Consider the following 18,255-nt stretch of genomic DNA (forward strand, 5'->3'; position numbering starts at 1 on the left):
GGAGAGAAACAGATCAATATTTCTAGGAGATGACATATAATAAATTGGGAAACAGATATCTGTTTCCAGAAAGATTATATTGCATTGGAAACAGATTGAACTTTCGGTGGGAAAACAGATATCAATCACAAAATGCAAGGGAAACAGATGAAAATTTCCAGGAGAGGGAAACAGATATCCTGGGCCTATTTCTTATAAGCTGGGAGAACAGATCAAAATTTTGATTCTGAAAACTGTGGAAACAGACCAAATTTTCTAGGGAAGATACTTTGATAAATCAAATCAAAAATGAACAGAGTAGAGCTGCGAGCAGAGTTGAATATGTATAGTTTATTTTAATGACCAGCCAGGTCATTCATTTTAGGGCTATGCATGTTAGCCTCAACTGATGCAAGTTACCCCCACTCTCACGGTACCTTGTTTAAAAAATTCTGTCATACCGTCAACTGCTCCAACTTGGGACGAGTGTACGCAACATGGGACTTGTTGATATCTGGCCTGTATTTTCACTTACTGTTAAATCTCTTTGAAAACAAATTTGTTTTGATAACTCCACCAAGTTTATCAATCATACTTTCTGTCATAACATGTCACGGTAACTTTCACTGATAGCGCGCCCATTTTAACTTTTGTTTTCATTTAAAATGGCCGGACGCCAAATGGAGAATTAGAGAATGCCCGCCATGGTGGCCACGCTCCTGGAAATTCCTGGAATATCCTGGAATTAATGTTTTCTCCTGGAAAGTCCTTGAAACTCCTGGGATTTCTTGTAATTTTTCAAAATGTCCTGGAATGTCCTGGATACTCTAAATTTTTTGAATATATTTTTTTTTCAATCGACTTTTTCGTTTCGCATTCTAAAATTGGAAAAATCTTGACTATGTATCTGTCGTTATAATCTATTTCTTTTTCTTTTTAGCAATATCTTGACTGCTATCTGATATTTTCCTTGCTGAGATAGTAATATTTTATTTTTTTATCCTGGAAAATCCTTGATTTTTTCTGTTTAATGCTATTTTGTCCTGAAATATCCTGGAATTTGATGATCTAAAGTCCTGGAAAAAGTCGAAATTTGTCCTTCCTTGAAAGTCCTTGAAAGTCCTGGAATTTGAAAAAAATAATTCTGTGGCCACCATGCCCGCCGCCTAACCGCCTACTGCCCGATGAGATTAACAAATAGAGAGTGTGTAACTTGCCGCGCGAGTGACGTCAAACGCTCACATTCGCGTGTGTTTTCCACTACGGATTTTTTTCATATTTCGATTTAAAAGCCTACTTGGTGTGAAAGAGAAATCGTGTATTTTTAGATACGCGGTTCATTGAACTCAAATCAAATGACTTTGGAGGTTCGGTGAAATGGTGGTGGAATGGCCGTCCCATGTTGCATAAGATAGTCCCAAGTTGGAGCAGTTGACGATAGCAACTATCTGGCCTGCAAATAAAGTAGTTCGAGTGATTTGTTAACAGCTTTCTTAGAAGGTTTTATTTATGAATGACGCTGTGGTATAGCGGTCATTGACCTTTACTTTAAGGCGTACAAACTTTCGCAAGCAGAAACTTTCATGATTTTTGCAAATTTCAGCCCTTTTTGCAGAAGTAGCGTACACTTGCCTAGTTCCGGACGATTTTCAATGTTTTCAATTAAATCTCAAGCACAAGTTATTTTAAATGAAAAAGTTTTTGTTAACAGAACAAAATTCAACCTTTCCCCTACCTTTCCAAACAAAAATTTCAAATATTCCATTTGCTGTTAAATAAATATAGACAAAAACATCATGCTCCCAAATGTTCCTTTTTACGGACATCGGTCCCTAATTCTGGACAATGTCTCATTTCTATAAAATCTAGTGAATCTAGAAATTTTTCTTGAAAATTGAAATGTATTATCCTAATTGGGTCCCCCAGCCGTTTGCGTGAATGCGTGAATGGACATTTTCTGTTGCGTGAATGTGTGAGAATTAATAAAAAACTGTGTGAATTTGTGAATTGGAAAAACTTGCGTAAACGTGAAAATCCACTTTTTGATTGCATGAATGCGTGAATCTGGGCTATTTTGTGCATGAATACTTGAATTTTCCCTTTTTTCCACCCATTGTGTGCAGTGTTCCAGGGCTGCAAATAAACATTTTTAGTCAATAGGACATCATGTCCGACAGAAACTCAAAATCCTGTCGGTCATTCAGTGTATATTTTTTTTTAAAGTTACGGAGAAAGCGAGTAGGAAACATAAAAGTTACCTTTGAACAGTTTGTTACTGTATATAACAGAGAAATTGATTCGATAAAAGTGATCTTAGAAACACCCTTGGAAGTTACGAAGAAAGCGAGTTGATAAAAGTTAACTTTTAGAAACACTCTTAAAAGTTAAGAAGAAAGCGAGTTGATAAAAGTTAACTTAGAAACACTCTTGAAAGTTATGAAGTAAGCAAGTTGATGAAAATGGTCTTTAAAAAACTCTTGAAAGTAACAAAGAAAGCGAGTCGATAAAAGTTTTTAACTTTGAAACACTCTTGAAAGTTACGAAGAAAGCGAGTCGATAAAAGTTAACTTTGAAACACCCTTGAAAGTTACAAAGAAAGCAAATTGATAAAAGTGATCTTAGAAACAAAGAAGGTTACGAAGAAAGCAAGTTGTCAAAAGTAATTTAGAAACACCCTTAAAAGAGTTACAAAGAAAGCGGGTTGATAAAAGTGATCTTAGAAACAAAGAAAGTAATGAAGAAAGCAAGTCGATAAAAGTTAACTTAGAAACACCCTGAAAGCTACAAAGGAAGCGAGTATTAAAAGAATAGGCTAAGTAAGAGACAGGGGTGTAAGAGATTTATTTTCAACTCTCAAATTAATGGTTTATGCCTTTTTTCATTCGGACATCATGACTGACACAAAAGATTTTCAGTCGGTCAAATAGCTTTTTCAGTCGGACATTGACCGATGACTGACGCTTATTTGCAGCCCTGGTGTTCCTAATTTCCCAATTGTCTAATATTTCCCGAAAATTTTCCGTTATTGTGTAATTGAGGATCCGCAGGGGCAGCCTCCTAATTTAACATAGCATGAACAATAACAAACTTATCCCACATGATTACAGAGATAATCGAAAATAAATAGCAAGGGTGGCGCAAATATTTAACAGCCTTGAAATTTGCACAATCTGAAATTAACACAAATTTTTCTGGCTTTTCAAGGAAACAGTGGCTGGTTTTAATTAAGGGGCTTTTTATAAAAACAAAATTTTTCAATTTGTGTTAATAAAATGACCACTACCTTGTTACATTACAGTACATACAGTTTTAAAACCTCAAAAGATAAATTAGTTTCAATCTACTAAATCAAAAAGTATTTTTCCCTATATATATATAAGCCATTTTTTATGTGAAATTTTTCATTTTTATGCCTTGATTTGCGAAAGCAGGCCATAATTTAGAAAGGCAAGGCAGCATCCGTTGATGGCCAAAAGGGCACTTTTTCCAGCGTTTTTCCACTAAATTAAAAAGGCTGTTTTTAACAATATTTTAGTAATTTCAAGAGTGGCAGCGTCTGATAACTGGACGCTTAAAGGGCATGAAAAATGGCCTGGAAAGCTTATGCTCGTGAAAAAGTTTTTTTCGTCAAATTCACAAAAGTAAATGTCACAAATTTTCGACCTTTTAAAAATTCTGCTTAGGCCAAAAGAAAAAAGTTTTGTTTCCGGAAATCGACCGGGTGAAATATTTTTTGAGAGTCACCCGGCTGCTAAAAAAGAATTTTTTTTTTGGGTTGTAGTTGAGGAAAAAAATTTTTTTAACTAAAGATTTCAAACAACAAACGAAAACGGAAGTTCCTGTTCATCAATTGAAGACCTCTCGATTTTGCTCTATTTCTCATCATTTTTCACTGAAATTTCATTTGTCTACAACCCTTTGTCCATGATTGTAGCTTCTCTCACTCTTCAATTAATTTTTTCAAAAGTTCAATATTCTCCTTCGATTCAGAGAACGAATTTTTCAGTTATTCGAACTCCCGGTTATTCCAAGTAAATTCTTACCCCCCTTGGAATTACCATAACCGGGAGTCTACTGTAGACTCTTAAAAAAAGAGCACATAGTAATATATATAAATTAAAGCCCTCAAAGTAAGTTTGTTTGGCTGTAGTTTCTTATAAAACACAGTGTCTTTTAATAAAAACAAATGCGTTTAAAGTTTTTCCGTATAAATCTGCATAATTCACCAAAATTTCGACAACATGTTGTGTAAAATCCATTTTACATTTCCAAAGAAAAACCTTAACCATTGAAAACTAAAATGTTTGTGTTGATTGATGAATTTCAAGGTCCTAAATACTGGTCTACTTATATTAGCTTAATAGACTAATGGATCCTAACACATCTTTTAATTAAATTTAATTTTAGAACCAAATTAGAAATTATAAATTTCAAAAATAAATAATGTCAGAACTACACAGTTCAGTCTTCTTGGTAATGGTGTCAGGCCAAATTGAATCTGGCGCAGTAAGTAATGCTATTATAATTTTCTTTTTATTATAATTACTCTTCCACATGTCGTCTGGTATACCATAAAATTTTCACTTATTCATCTTTATTTTTTGTTTTCATTTTTCAAGTTTTAAAACATCTTTTATTCCTCAGATTATCCTCCTTTAAAATATCTTTCCAAAGGTTTATATAACTTTCTAACAAAGCATGTAAGAGTGCTGAGAAAACGTCAAAAAAATAAAGATAAAGTGTCAACATACTTTTTACACAGACTTTAGCTGATTGAGCTCAAAGTATATATAGAGGGATTTTTATATTTCCTCTTCAGCGATAAAGAATTTTATCATAATTATTCATCTGTATATTTCTAGTTCCCTGGTTTGGACGAGTTGTATTGCAAGTGTAGTTTTGTATATGGACAAGATTGGGTCATTACTTCCGTATGTTATTAATTAATATTTTCTTAACCATCGTAAGATATTTTCATTCTATTTAAATTTTATTTTACAACTATTTTCTTCATTTTAATTCCAAAATCAAGCTTTATAAATTTCAGAAATTTTTTAATCAGTTCAGATTTCCCCTCATTTAAATTTACAATTAAATAGTCAATAAAACTTAAGAAAGATATTGAACTTTGTGAAAGGCCCAGAGAAAGGGCAGTTTTTTTGAAGAACAGTAGTAGTAGATTTTGCAAAAAATGGAAGGGAAAGCCCTCGTTAAAATATATTTTGTATACCTAAACTTGAAGAGAGAGAGGGTTTTAGACTCTATAAATTATAATACCGTTATCATTTTTGCAGGTTTAATAAATAACTTTGTCTTTTCTAAGTTTCATAAGATCATTTTTCTAGGATCTACACAATGTAATGAAATTCAATTATTTTTATTTTCAAATGTTTTTTATCTTCTTTTATATAGGGATCAGAAGAAGGTTTATCACAAGTCACCGTGAAAGGAAATGATAACCGACAACTCTTTGTTTGGAATTTCCCATTGGATATCACTTTCAAGAGCACCAGTCCTTATGGATGTATGTCTAAAAACTCTTTCATCAGATACCTTATAATAGTCTGGCAGAACTAGCTCAAAAAAGGCATAACCTTGAAAAACATAATAAAGTATGTAGCACTATTTCGACACACGAAAAAGCTGTCGATTAGAAAAGTTAGTTTTTAGAGCAATTCATGATGATGTCAGTGTCCAGCAAAAAAAACCATGAATTCTAAAACAATTTTTTTTAATTTTTCAAAAATAAATTTCAGCCCTTCTTATTTGAAAGATCATGGGAAGTAGATAAAAAAGCAGGGTCATAAAGTTTATTAGCCCGCATTGACCCAAAATCCGCTATCTTTTCTCGTTACGTCATCAGAATGTCCAGTAGAAACTGAAAGTATTATGATCTACCTTGCGAGATGGTGTTTTCACATTTTCATAAATAATTCACTGAAGTTTCTATCATTCGTCTTTATTATTATATGCTCGAAATATTTTGGTCAATTATTGGGGAAAGTCACTGGTGTCACTCAACTAAAACAAAGCATGCTATTTATGTACATTTTTTCGTTTTCGTTTTGGTCAGACGACCCGAAAAATTATTGTCGACTTCTCAAGCTCAGATTATTCAATATATTCAATTTTCTGCATACTTTTGGTGATGCTTTCTCTGTCTCTTTTCAACCAGGGCCACAATTAGTAATCAGCTGTTATGGTCCTGATGTTTTTGGTACTGATGTAGTTCATGGGTATGGTAGCGTACGTGTTCCCATCTCCCCTGGATGGTAAGTATCTAAAGTAAAGTCCATTCACTTTAAGTGTGTACTAATCCTTGTTTTGCTTGCCATTTTTCAATGAATGCGTCAACGAATAATTCAAAGTACTATAGTTTAAGGGAAAGTAATGCAAAAGAATTTAGATACTGAAGAAAAAAGGTAGGAAAAACCAAAGATAAGAGACCCGTAGGTAGAACGTGAAGGTTCAGTGACTCAAAAGTAAAAAGGAACCTTCACGCTCTACGGGTCTCTTGTCTTTGGTTTTGCCTGCCGTTTTTCTTCAGTTTCTAAATTCTTTTGCGTTACTTTCCCTTAAAAACTATAGTACTTTGAATTATTTCTTCCAAAGTGAACTTGAATTGACAAAGCGCTGCTTCTTTAAAAACGGTCATACAGCACCGCGGACAGCGAAAACGCTAATGATAGCCAGATGTTGTACCAATTAGTGCACACTGGTCTTTGAATTGAACTCTTTCTTAATGGAGTCTCTTTCCAAAATAAATCTACGCACGATTTGAATACTTTATCGTAACTTATTTCAATCAAGCTCAAGCTCTCATTTAGACGGTTGACTTTAAATCTAGCATTGGTTTGATTTGAACGATGTCGAAAATTCGATAGTCGAAAATCTATCCTCGTAAAAGGTTAAAAAAGTTTGTCGGCATAAGAGGTTAAAACAAGTCAATTGTCTTGACATCAACCATTAGCTTAAAAAAGCTGGACCTTAGCTCATTTTTGACGGCAAGACAGAAAGTGGTAAGTCCCATAGTAGAGCTCTAAACGATACTCTGATATTTTCAACCAAATTTTACTATTTGCATTCTACTTTTTACAGTCACACACGTGAGGTGAACATGTTTGTGCCGGAATCTTCATCTTCATTACAAAAATTTTCTGCGTAAGTTCTTAATTGTATTATTTCTAAATTTCATCTTATTGGTTTATGCCTGATTTGGACTGGCCAATTTTTTTCGGCTGATTGTCTTTCAAAAATCTAAGCAAAAAAATAGTCAAAAATCATTTTAAAAAATCTATCGATTTGTGATTGTACTGTATTTCTTCCTCAAGATTCTTATTATTTGATAAAGAGCCCAAAGCTCTCGGTTTAGCTTTCAAAATGACTAGGTCAAAGTCGATTCTAAATCTCATAAAACTTGTGTAAGTATTTGGATCTTGGAAGATAAATAAAAACTTTATACGGCTCACTTGAGTTCTAAGAAAGGGAAAAATAATGTAATTTAGAGTGATTTTACCATTTGGTATAATAAAGTGTTCTTGTCCTTTGAAAAAAAAATATTGATAAAATTCAGGGGGGGGTCAGGATCCAGATACCAAACCCAGGGCCGGGGGGTGGTGTCAATTTTTTTTTCCAAATTTCAAAAAGTCAAGTTGGTATCGATACCAAAATGAGGGGGTGGGTCCCCCTTTTTTTGAAAATTAGGGAATCTTCAAGTTGGTATCGCTACCAAAATGAGGGGGTGGGTCCCCCTTTTTTTAATTTATGCTGAATTTGAAATTGGTATCTGACTTAAAATGTTGTATAATGTAAGTATAAAAACTTATTTGAATCGTTTACACTATACCCTGATTCCATATAAAAGCATTCTTCATTCTATAATTGAAATTAAATTTTTATTTAACTTTTGCTGCTCTCTCAATCCTTTCAATCAACCAAAATTCATTCAAAACTAGAGTTGAACAAACTGAATCAAGCCTTAGCAGATCTTTTTTAGTCGTGATAAAATTTTTCTGTGCATATAACGTTTATCCGGGGGGTACTAGGGTTGGCGAATGAGGGGTATGTAGGAACAGGACCTCTGAAAACCAACCCTTAAAGAGACTGATTTTTGCTGAAAAGGTGACCCATAGAGACTCTTTGAATTTTTTTTTCGATTTTTGAAAAAAGTCAGACCCTTAGAGACTTTATTACAACTTTTTCTCTGGAAATCAAAAAATTTCCTAAAATTCCTGAATTTTCCGACCCTTAGAGAGACTAATTTAAAACTTTCTGATTTTTCCGACCCTTAGAGAGACTTTGAAAGGTGAAAAAACCGACCCTTACCGTCCGCACTTACCCATCATCCATTTTGCCTAGTACCCCCCCCCCCCCTGGCGCTCATCATATTGGATAATGTTACAAAGACTCTAGGAGTGCCTAATACAATGAAATTTTTATCTAGTCTAGTTTATCAACTTTTTTTATGAATTTTATACCTTTTGCCAATTTAGTTCAAAAAACTTAATTTACGTTGTGTTAGAATGAGAAAAACTTGTTTTCATTTCAGGAGTCTAAAGTGTGGTACATAATATAAGTGATTCATAAGAGGAATGTTCTTTGAATAAAAACATCTACAGATTCTGTTTAGCGTCCCTTGTATGCAGTATCTTATGCATATAACTTTTTGCATTTTTACTGATTGCCAATTTAGGGGGGGTCCCCCTTTTTCAGAAAAATAGGGATTTTCAAGTTGGTATTGATACCAATTTAGGGGGTGGTGGTGTCTACTACTTTCAAATCTCGAAAAGTCAGGTTTTTGGGCCCTGGGTTGGTATCCTGGACCCTGACCCCCCCCTGTAAAATTAAGATTTTCCGTTAAGAAATTCAGTATTTGCCGTGCTGTTGAAAGAAATTGTCAATCATAAATCGTCTTAAATAGTTCATCACTACCAGACAAGTCCGATGTCGTTTCACTCTCATCTTTGCTATATGATATTTTTGAGTCCATCATCTTGGTGCTACAGCGTAATCCATTGACTTGTTCACTGATGCTTTTTAAATTTGTGAGATTTCTTGGATGCTTAGATCTGTCACAGTATGATTGTTGCTGTAAAGTTTCGTTATGATTTGCTGCTTCATAAATATACGTTCCAGGGACAGTTACATACTCCCTAGATTCGTCATTCGATGAAATATTTTCTTGACACAAATCATTCGGAGTATTAACCATCGAAGTTTCTCTTATTTGATTTGTAGGCAATGGTGATTCTCGGCTTTCATTGTTTTTATGTAGAAGGCTAGTGTTATGTTGAGAGACATCTTGTTCACCGTGTTTGCTTTTCATAACACCAACATAGATCCTGGGTAAAATGAAACAAACCAGAAAAAGGACGCCAGTGAGTTGGTTACCAAAGCATACCAACACGAAATCATGATAACTACTAATAAAAACATACCCCAATGCAAAAACTATCAAAAGTAAAGAAACGTTCAAACAGCCAAAAGTTAAAAACTGACGCTCGTAGAAAATTTGTTTGAGGTTACGTTCACGAAAAGCGAAAAAGGACGCGAAAGCCAACTGGATGGTCGGTACACAAAACAGAATCAAGCTCATAGATGTCGTTTTCACCAAGCACCATTTTTTGATAACAAACCCATTGTCTTTACTGGGGTTTTCTATACAGACTTGTGACTGCAGTCCTTGGTTACAAAGCTTCACATCAGCACCAAACTTATACGCCAAGGAGCCGATCTGTACCAACATTACAAACGAAATGAACATTATTCTTGTCGACAAAATATTCCCTTTGAACATCATGCCAGCGTACTCTTTGAGAGCTGTGTGAACTTGCTGAGTCATCAATAATAGAAACATACTGAAAGCTTGTAGTAATAAAAAAAATAACGAGGTTCGTATGATGCATGCTCCTTCAGTCGGTTCAACGATTTGAAAAATAGCGAACACATAATTGAAAACGATGCTGATGCATATCAAGTCATAAATATATGGAAAATGGTCTTCCATTGTTGCGAGGCGTCTGTGTTTGTAAAATAAACCAACAACAATAGTACCAAAAATGAAGCAAATTGTGCTGAAATAAAACACAGATTTACCAGCCAAATCATTAAGATCGACGTATATTGTTGAATACAGTTGATATTATCTTCAGTATGGTATCCTTTTGGACATTGATTGCATTCGTTCTGATTGGTTGTATTTGTGTAGTTTTTAATACCGTTACATTTTGAACAATACCAACAGCATGGTCTTGTCTTGAGATAGCGTCTTATAGTGCCGGACAAACAGTCTTTGCTACATTGCTGTTTTGAAATCTCCTGGTGCCTTTCATCCCAAACGGTGCCTTTAGTGTTTATTTCAATATCATTTGACCCATTCCAATGACCGAATGATTGGACCTCCAATTTGTGAGTTTCTCTGTTGTATTTCACAAGAGTAAAATCTGAATGAAATTTTGATGGATTTCCTTTTTCATCAAATTTAGACATCTCCCCATTAGCGTTTGGATAGGAAATGTTATGCAGTTTCTGAACAATATCAATTGGTTGGCAGTCCGACTGTGCACCACAAGCATGATGCAATGCAGATCCTAACGCGTATACAGCATCAATAAGAAGATTACTATGAAATTTCAACGAATCGAATTCTTTGACCAAGCGTGTTAATGATATAGTTTGGTTTGTACTTTCACAATAGATGTTGTCGCCTTGAATATCGGTCACGTTGCAGCCATTATAATGTCTATGGATGTAATTCCGAATCCATTCATTGCATGAATATTCTTCTCGAATTGTTTTGAAAATGAATTCGGTCAAGGTATAATCTGACGTTCCTTTATTATGCGTGAAGCCAACAGCCTGACCTTCTGCGTTGCGCATGTGCAGTGTCATATTTTCAGCGTGTAGCTTTGGAACGATACTGGATAAAGAGTTAATCCAAATATATGATGTGTTCCTGGCCATCAATTCGATCCGTGTATTTGTTTTGACAAAGGTGATAATAATTTTTAGTTTCGGATGCTTTTTGAGTGACTGGAAAATATCTTCAATATCATTCACGTCTGTACCTTTTATATCGTCAATAAACTTATGGTAGGCAATACATCCACTGTCATTGGCGGGGAACTTTGCTCGTAGAGTTTCGAAAGCTCCTTGGCCATATGAGTCTTTTGATCCTATGAATCCCACATATTCCCATTGAAATGCTTTCATCATTTTATAAATGGTTTCCACCCTAGCGTCGGGCTTTATGGTCCTGAAGAATGATCTCAAACCATCCTTGTCTTGGCTTAACTTTTCACTTGAAGCAAGCCAACTCACTAACGGGATGTTATGTACAGCCAAAATGTTAGCTAGGGAACGTGTTTCAAAACTTGAACGGGCACCAATAACACCAAAGATTCGCTTCTTACTCAAAGTGTTATTTCTCATCATGCGTTCTGGACAATGCGCTATATATCCCTTTTTGCAAAAGGAGTCTTCTTGATAATAAGAAACAGTTTCGAAGGCTAAAGACATTGTCCTTGAAGGTTGATTACAGTTAGTATCGATCTGTAAGCCAAAAGATCGATTGAAGTCTTTTTCGAGCCTTTCCAATGCGTATCTTGCAGTGAAGGCAACCGTCATTCCATACCTAGTCATTTTTTTGCAATAGTTCCATGAAAATAACTGCATTGTTAATTCTCCATGTTTGAGAAATGTCACTCCTGATATTGGTTCTTTCAGCTCTGGTAAGGCTTCATGTGTCGTGTGGTTCAAAAATTCCAGTCCCTGACATTTGAGTGAACATACTATGCCAGGGCTGTGTGTTTCTGCTGTAATCACCCAAATGATAAACAAAGATGTTGAAGGTCTCTCATTGCTTTGTTTCATGGTGGTCGGTTTCAATAGCAATCAAAATATTCACAACGTTTTGTTCAAATAGCATGAGAACTCTGAAAATACTCAATATTTTTAATATTGTTCTTTAAACTGTCGATTGATGTTTGAAACATTCACTACTAGATCAAAAAACATTGACTAGGCCTATGTTCAATGTTTTTCATTGACTGTCAGCAAGTTTTATTGACTGTCAACAGTTTTTATTGACCGTCAATTGCAAACTATTGACAACAAATTGTTTACATTGACCATCAATATTTTCTTTTTTACAGTCAATGCTTTGTATTGACTGTCAATTGTTTTGTTGCCAGCTGTCAATACAAGTAATAAACAGTCAATGCAAAAAATTGACTGTTAATATTGACCGTCAATATATTCATTTAGTTTTCAAGAAAATTGACTAACAGTCAATATTAAGTATTTTTTGTCAATAATTTGTATTTGAAAGTCCATAAAAGTTGCTGACAGTCAATGAAAAACATTGAACATGGGCTTAATCAATGATTTTTGATCTAGTAGTGATTGTTAATACGCAACTAGCCTTATGTTAGTCAAATAAAGTGTTTCATAGAAGTGTCATCAGAAAATTCGAAGCTTTCTCGTAACGAGACTTTGCCACTAAAGCTACAAAACATTTGATTCCAGCGTTTTATTGATTAAATCTTTTTTCTGAAGTGAATTCTTTATTCGTGTTGAAAACGTGATTCATTCAAATCATTCGATATTCGATTGAATTTGTATTCAATATAAGATTTTATTCTATCAATAATTTCGGCAAAACATGTTGAAAACTTCTTTCAGAATAAATTTTTTTCGATCAAGTGAGACTATTCATATTTTTGAACAAAAAGATTCTGAATTGGCTATTTCAATACCGGGAAGGTCTTTGGGTACTGCTCAAAAGTTTTTTGTTTGAATGAACTTTTTATCATGTAGAAATATTTCATGAAAATTCGCAGCCTCTCGAGGGTGGCCCATTGAAGACCCCATTAAGAAATGAAAAAACAGTAAAGAACAGGGTTTCTCGAATCCAAAGAGCTTCTTTCTAGAGGCTGTAACTTTCTTGCTTTAAGTATATACCTCATGTTAAACTGAATTTTGAGCCGAACCTTAAAGAATACCGTTAAGAATATTCTAGGAGGATTTCCCCCCAAAAGTCGAGAATATCCATGGTGAAAATTGCATTCTTATAAAAAAGCGTGTATTTTACAAACTAAACAGATTAAAGCAATAATCATAAAAACCATGAATGTAAACTTGATAACATTTTCATCATTGAGAAACTTTGGAAGGGTATACTCTTTTATCAAATTATACAAAGTTCTCCTCTTTATCCTAAATATCATCATTCTGAACCTAAAGAATCTTTTAATACGCCCTGTATCACATAATAAAATTTTAGACATAGGGGTATTAAGATTTAAAGCAGGGGGTTTTGAAGAGAGGGAAATAATATTTAATTAAAAACTGTTAATTATTATACTGTGCATAAATCAGTCCGTTGGGATCCTAACACACCCACCTATGTATATGTTCCAATTAATCAACTTTCATTGTATCAAGCTATGAATACAAAATTTTGACCATAGTTTGGAAATGTAATTTAGAGGGTTTTGGGCATAAATTTATTTGATAAAATTTTTACAGTATACCCCTGGTTGTCAAAACGCAGGTTTGGGGCCCCCAAAACGTAGGTGTAGTTAAAATCAAGTTATTAAGCCCAGTGGTAATAGGGGGAGTAACTATGAACATATTTGTGTTTTCTTTGATTTAACAACGTCTTAATCAACATCAAGTTTCTGAAAAAAAATCTCTTTTGAAAATAGTTCCATTCATTTTAGAAAAACAGCTTAAACTGAAACTTAAAATATTAAGCTTTAAAGGTATTCTTCTCCTATATTTTGCAAAAAAATGACAGAATTTGCCGTTTTTGCTGATTCAGTGAAGATTTTTTTATATATAATGTTAATTTTTTGTTATAAACTCGAGCTGATAGGAATGGAATTCCAAGATTTTTTGCTGTTTCTCATATTTCTCATATGTTTCCCAAAATACTGGTTGACCTTTCAGATGCTATATCTTTTACCCATCCTCTAAAGTCACAGATTTATCTGCATTTTCTGAAGGGCATTAGGTGTAAAAAGTTTCCTATACCCCCTTTTCATAACTTATTTTTACTATCCAAGGAGCTACTTCTTCATTCTGGTACGGCGAGCGACGTACCTGCCGTACCTGGTACGGCGTTCCAAGAGTTTCAGCCATAAGAAAACTTTTAAAATTTAGAATGCCTAGATTGCTTGAAAACGCATCATGTGCATCATTATCTATGAGAATTATTTTTTAATTGTTCGATGCTGCATGCATACAAGATGTTTTAGAACTACCTACTTTTGCGAATTATTGAAATCCTCTAAGTCTCTAAGTTAACGCGGTATCATTTTGTGTATTGTATTGTAGTAACTGCGGAGAGACAACCATTATTAAACGCTGACGGAGAAAATTTTCTCTAGACTCTTTTGTTTTTGGCTAAAAACGCTCTCGTTGGATGCAGTCACAAAAATTATAAAAATCGTCATTAAAAATGAAAAAATACGCCCTCAGAAAAATAACGAAAATATTTGTTTAGATATCTTTGATGATTTTAATGTTATATGTTTTGATTATTTTGAATGACTTTACCATGACAATAATTTAATATGACAATAAGTTAATCCAAGACTATTCAAGCGATGCGAGCAAGAAAGCTTTACAGATTTAGGTCTTAGATTTTTATAGATTTTTAGAGTTGTTTTAGACAATGATTTGCATTTCACGTTCATGCTGATATCTCAATTCACGTATCCACGCGCTAAAAAAGTCCAATTCACGTATTTACGTCAGAAAAAAGGCTCATTCACGTGTCACGCCAGCCCCTGGGGAAGCCCTTTAATCTGGAGTGATCAGCTAGATGAATATTTTACACACTAGCCATAGCTTTCACTAACTGCCACCCGCTAGTACAAATGCTTCTAAAAACTAATTAATGCTAATTAAGGCTTTTTAATGCTTTATAGCAAAGGTTTGGAAATGATTTGGAATGGTTAGAATGATTCTTCTCAACAGCATTTTCTTTGAGATATCAATGAATAAGCTAACATAAATGAAACATATTTTTTTTCTAAAAATGTGAATTACTTTGTACAAAGAATAAAATACGAATCTTAAAACGTTCATTAGGAAAAGTGTTCAGGTAAAATCAATTACAGACAGTTACAGATACTAAACCAGTCAAAAGACATGCAACTATATTTATTTCAACCAATTTGAAATATAAATGAAACATAGTAGAACCAAACAGCATAAGAAATGCTATGAGCCAGAAACATAACGAGCAGGAACCAAAAATTGACAGGTAACAATGTACTTAGGAGTTTTTCCAACGGTTTAACAAAGGATATCGTGATCCAAAATTGTTTACATTAAATGGATTTACCAGTAATCTAGAATCTGTAACAGCGTCGTGGAAAGGATGGAAGATGATAGAACGTAACATGGTAATAGTATCAGTAACGAGGCAATATTGATGAGCAGGAAGCAGGTATTAACAGGAAATAGCGTACATTCAGGACTTTTTCCAAAGCAATGATAAGGGATCTCATTGATAAAATTGTTTACATTAAAAAGATATGCCAGTTATCTTGCACTTGCAGTTGTAACAGCAATATCGTTTAGAAGGATGGAAAATCATGACGTAACGTGGTAATAGTAGCAATAAACGAGGTAATATTGCGTTGTCAAGGTAAACGAATCCTCATTCATAAAAAGCTTAAAGGGAAAATAAGAAACATGAAATTAGATATGACGGTCATCGAAAAAATGCTCTGTTCACATCGCAACGGGTGTTAAAAATGCATGCGGCAAACGGGCGGTCAAAAACATTCCCAGGTTTTTTTTATCACGCCAGTAACTCAGGGGCGGGTGGTAACGCGAGCAAAACAATTTTTCGATGGTCGTCAGAGCAATTGAGAAGAAAGCTATACTTTAAAAGAACATTTGTTGCTTTTCCCAGATTTTTTTTGCGGGCGGGCGGGTGACGCGAATAGAACAATTTTTTGATGACCGCCTATATATTATGGTGAGTGTACTGAAATTTCCTCAAAAATAGTTCACAAAAGTTTCTTTCAATCTTTGATAATAATTTCCCAAATAGTGCCTAGTAAGTATCAATATAAGAACACAGGTTAAACATAAAAGATTAATAAAACCAAGTCTTATAAAAGTACACAAAGAAAAAAATATTTGTACTTACTGTCGAAGTACCATAACACAGATCTTTAAGCATTTTGTTGGGAGTAGAGTATGTTGAATGACGATTGTCGAATAAATTTAGACAGTGGAATTTCGCTACCAATTCAACCACAAACATACAATAATCACTTTTGTCCATATTCTAAGACAGAAGACAGATTGTAATTTGACTGTCAGCAAATTCACTGATGGGTATATGTATATATCTTGTTTAATCCGAAAGTCAAAAGTAAATTGTGTCAAGTATTTTGACTGCAACAGGAGGAGAGAGCTTGAATTAAAAAAAAACTTCCAGAAACTTCTCCATTCCATTTCCTGCATGTTGACCAATCGGGCAAAATTCTACAAGCGGAATAAAATCTACTGTCGAAAGCTTAGACTGGAGTCGTTTATAATGCATGTAATACTAATAATAAACACAAATAATGATACGGGATTTAGTTTGTATAAACGACTGGAAGAATCCGGTGTTCCAGCCTTATAGATACCGGGCCTAGCTACGCAGAAACTTGCGTAGCGAGAAAACAATTTCTTAAGCAACAACAAACTCTCAAAATAAAATCAACTCAAATGAGACATTTTTAACACACAAATCCACACACATTTTATTTTCAAGAATTTTTTTTGAGCGGGAAAAAATTTTAATTGCGATATTGACATTTTTTTTTTTGTTTGGAGTTAGTGCACAAAGGTTTCTAGACGACTAAAATTTACTTTTTTGCTTTATTTCTAATATGTCTGAATTAGTCGTCTAGCTTGCTAGACTATCGAAAGCTGAGTAAAATGCCCGCGGCGCCTGCTATTATAAAGAAAAAAAGTTTTTAGGCTAGCAACTGCCGTCCCGGAAAAAAACCGAACATTCACGGAAGATACTAACTACGGGTAGGCTTGCGCGACAAAACAAAACGCGCAAAAATTTGAGATTCCAGTCCAATATCTATGCGTGAAACTATGGTATGAGTGCCTCCTCGTCGCTGCGCTCTTGCGGGGGCAATTAGTAGAAGAATGAAAAAATTGATTTAATCAATTTGCACAGTCTAGAAAGAGTTGATGGTGATTCCCTATTGCATTTATCTGGGTTTTCGAAAACATACTCGTACTTAATCGACTGAATCGATTTGTAAAAATCCGCAGTTCTGACCCGTAAAATCAAGGGCGGTAAAAGGGCTGATTTATCTCAGACACCCCTGTCTCAGTAACCCGGTAGAGTTTAAAAGCTCACCGGGGTGGCTAAGAAAATAACAGGATTTCACCGGGGCAGATTTTTGACTGAAAAAAGTCGCCGGGTTGGAAAATTTGAGGTAAATTTTCACTGGGGTACATTTTTTTTATATAAAGACCAGTAAAATCTTTCGATGCTATATGACTACTATTGTTATTTTAAGCCTCAAATTCTTCTAATGTTTTTTATACTCCCTGCTTATAATACTAAACCTCAATTTGGCTAAGATCGCCCCAGTCAAAAAAGGGAAATGCTTATCGCCCTGTACCGAAAAATTGAATAATTGAACCCGGATGTTTATTGGAGTTATTTTTTTATCAACCTATTTCAATGCTTCCAGTGAGTCTACATTCTAAATACAAGGTCAATCTGAAGAGTAGTCCAAGATTTATGGCTAGTTTTCTGTTTAATTAAATCATGCGAAATTAAGACAGTTTTGCCATGAAGGTTGCAATGCCCATAATATATGAAAATGTTGAAATTAACAAACTAAAATGTTTTTTTTCCAATACATAATCTAATGCAAAAAAATATCTCTGCTAGCGAATACGTGTATCAAACGACCCATTCAATTTTTCAGCAGTTTTCAGTGAAATTACATGAAACCCAAACGCTTTAAAGTCTAGTACATTGAATATGCGTAAAATATTCTCATATAAAACATATAAACAAAACATATAAACAATCTTAAATGTGTTCCTAGGGTTATGATGGAAAGCTCTTCAAGTTTAAAAAGTAATCGCAAAATTGCAACACAAATTTATTTTTCTTTGTTACTGTAATTTCATTTATTTTTCACTTTATTAGTTTTCTTCTTATATTATTGGTCAGCCTAAGCTGAGCATTCAAATAGGTAAAATTTTCTTCCATCATCAGCATCATCATAA

The 18,255-nt window shown here is 34.2% G+C and overlaps 2 protein-coding genes across 2 annotated transcripts in view; one reads left to right on the top strand and one right to left on the bottom strand.

Annotated features, from left to right (window-relative positions):
* Positions 1 to 4,403: 4,403 nt before the first annotated feature.
* LOC136806980 (B9 domain-containing protein 1-like) overlaps positions 4,404 to 18,255 on the top strand; it is a 34,769-nt gene continuing 20,917 nt past the window's right edge. Inside the window, exons 1-5 of the mRNA XM_067063559.1 lie at positions 4,404 to 4,485; positions 4,842 to 4,910; positions 5,392 to 5,503; positions 6,155 to 6,251; positions 7,078 to 7,140. Of these exons, the coding sequence (XP_066919660.1) occupies positions 4,423 to 4,485; positions 4,842 to 4,910; positions 5,392 to 5,503; positions 6,155 to 6,251; positions 7,078 to 7,140 (404 nt within the window). The 5' untranslated portion in view covers positions 4,404 to 4,422. The remainder of the gene's footprint in view (positions 4,486 to 4,841; positions 4,911 to 5,391; positions 5,504 to 6,154; positions 6,252 to 7,077; positions 7,141 to 18,255) is intronic.
* Positions 8,876 to 16,285, bottom strand: LOC136808082 (metabotropic glutamate receptor 4-like). The gene is made up of 5 exons (XM_067064659.1): positions 16,148 to 16,285; positions 12,103 to 12,210; positions 10,075 to 11,865; positions 9,615 to 9,811; positions 8,876 to 9,320 (listed from the first exon to the last, which is right to left on the bottom strand). The coding sequence occupies exons 1-5, from the start codon at positions 16,283 to 16,285 to the stop codon at positions 8,876 to 8,878; spliced, it is 2,679 nt and encodes an 892-aa protein (XP_066920760.1).

Source organism: Clytia hemisphaerica, unplaced genomic scaffold (assembly GCF_902728285.1).
Source record: "Clytia hemisphaerica strain Z4C2 unplaced genomic scaffold, Clytia hemisphaerica genome assembly, whole genome shotgun sequence".
NCBI classification, from domain to species: Eukaryota; Metazoa; Cnidaria; class Hydrozoa; order Leptothecata; family Clytiidae; genus Clytia; species Clytia hemisphaerica.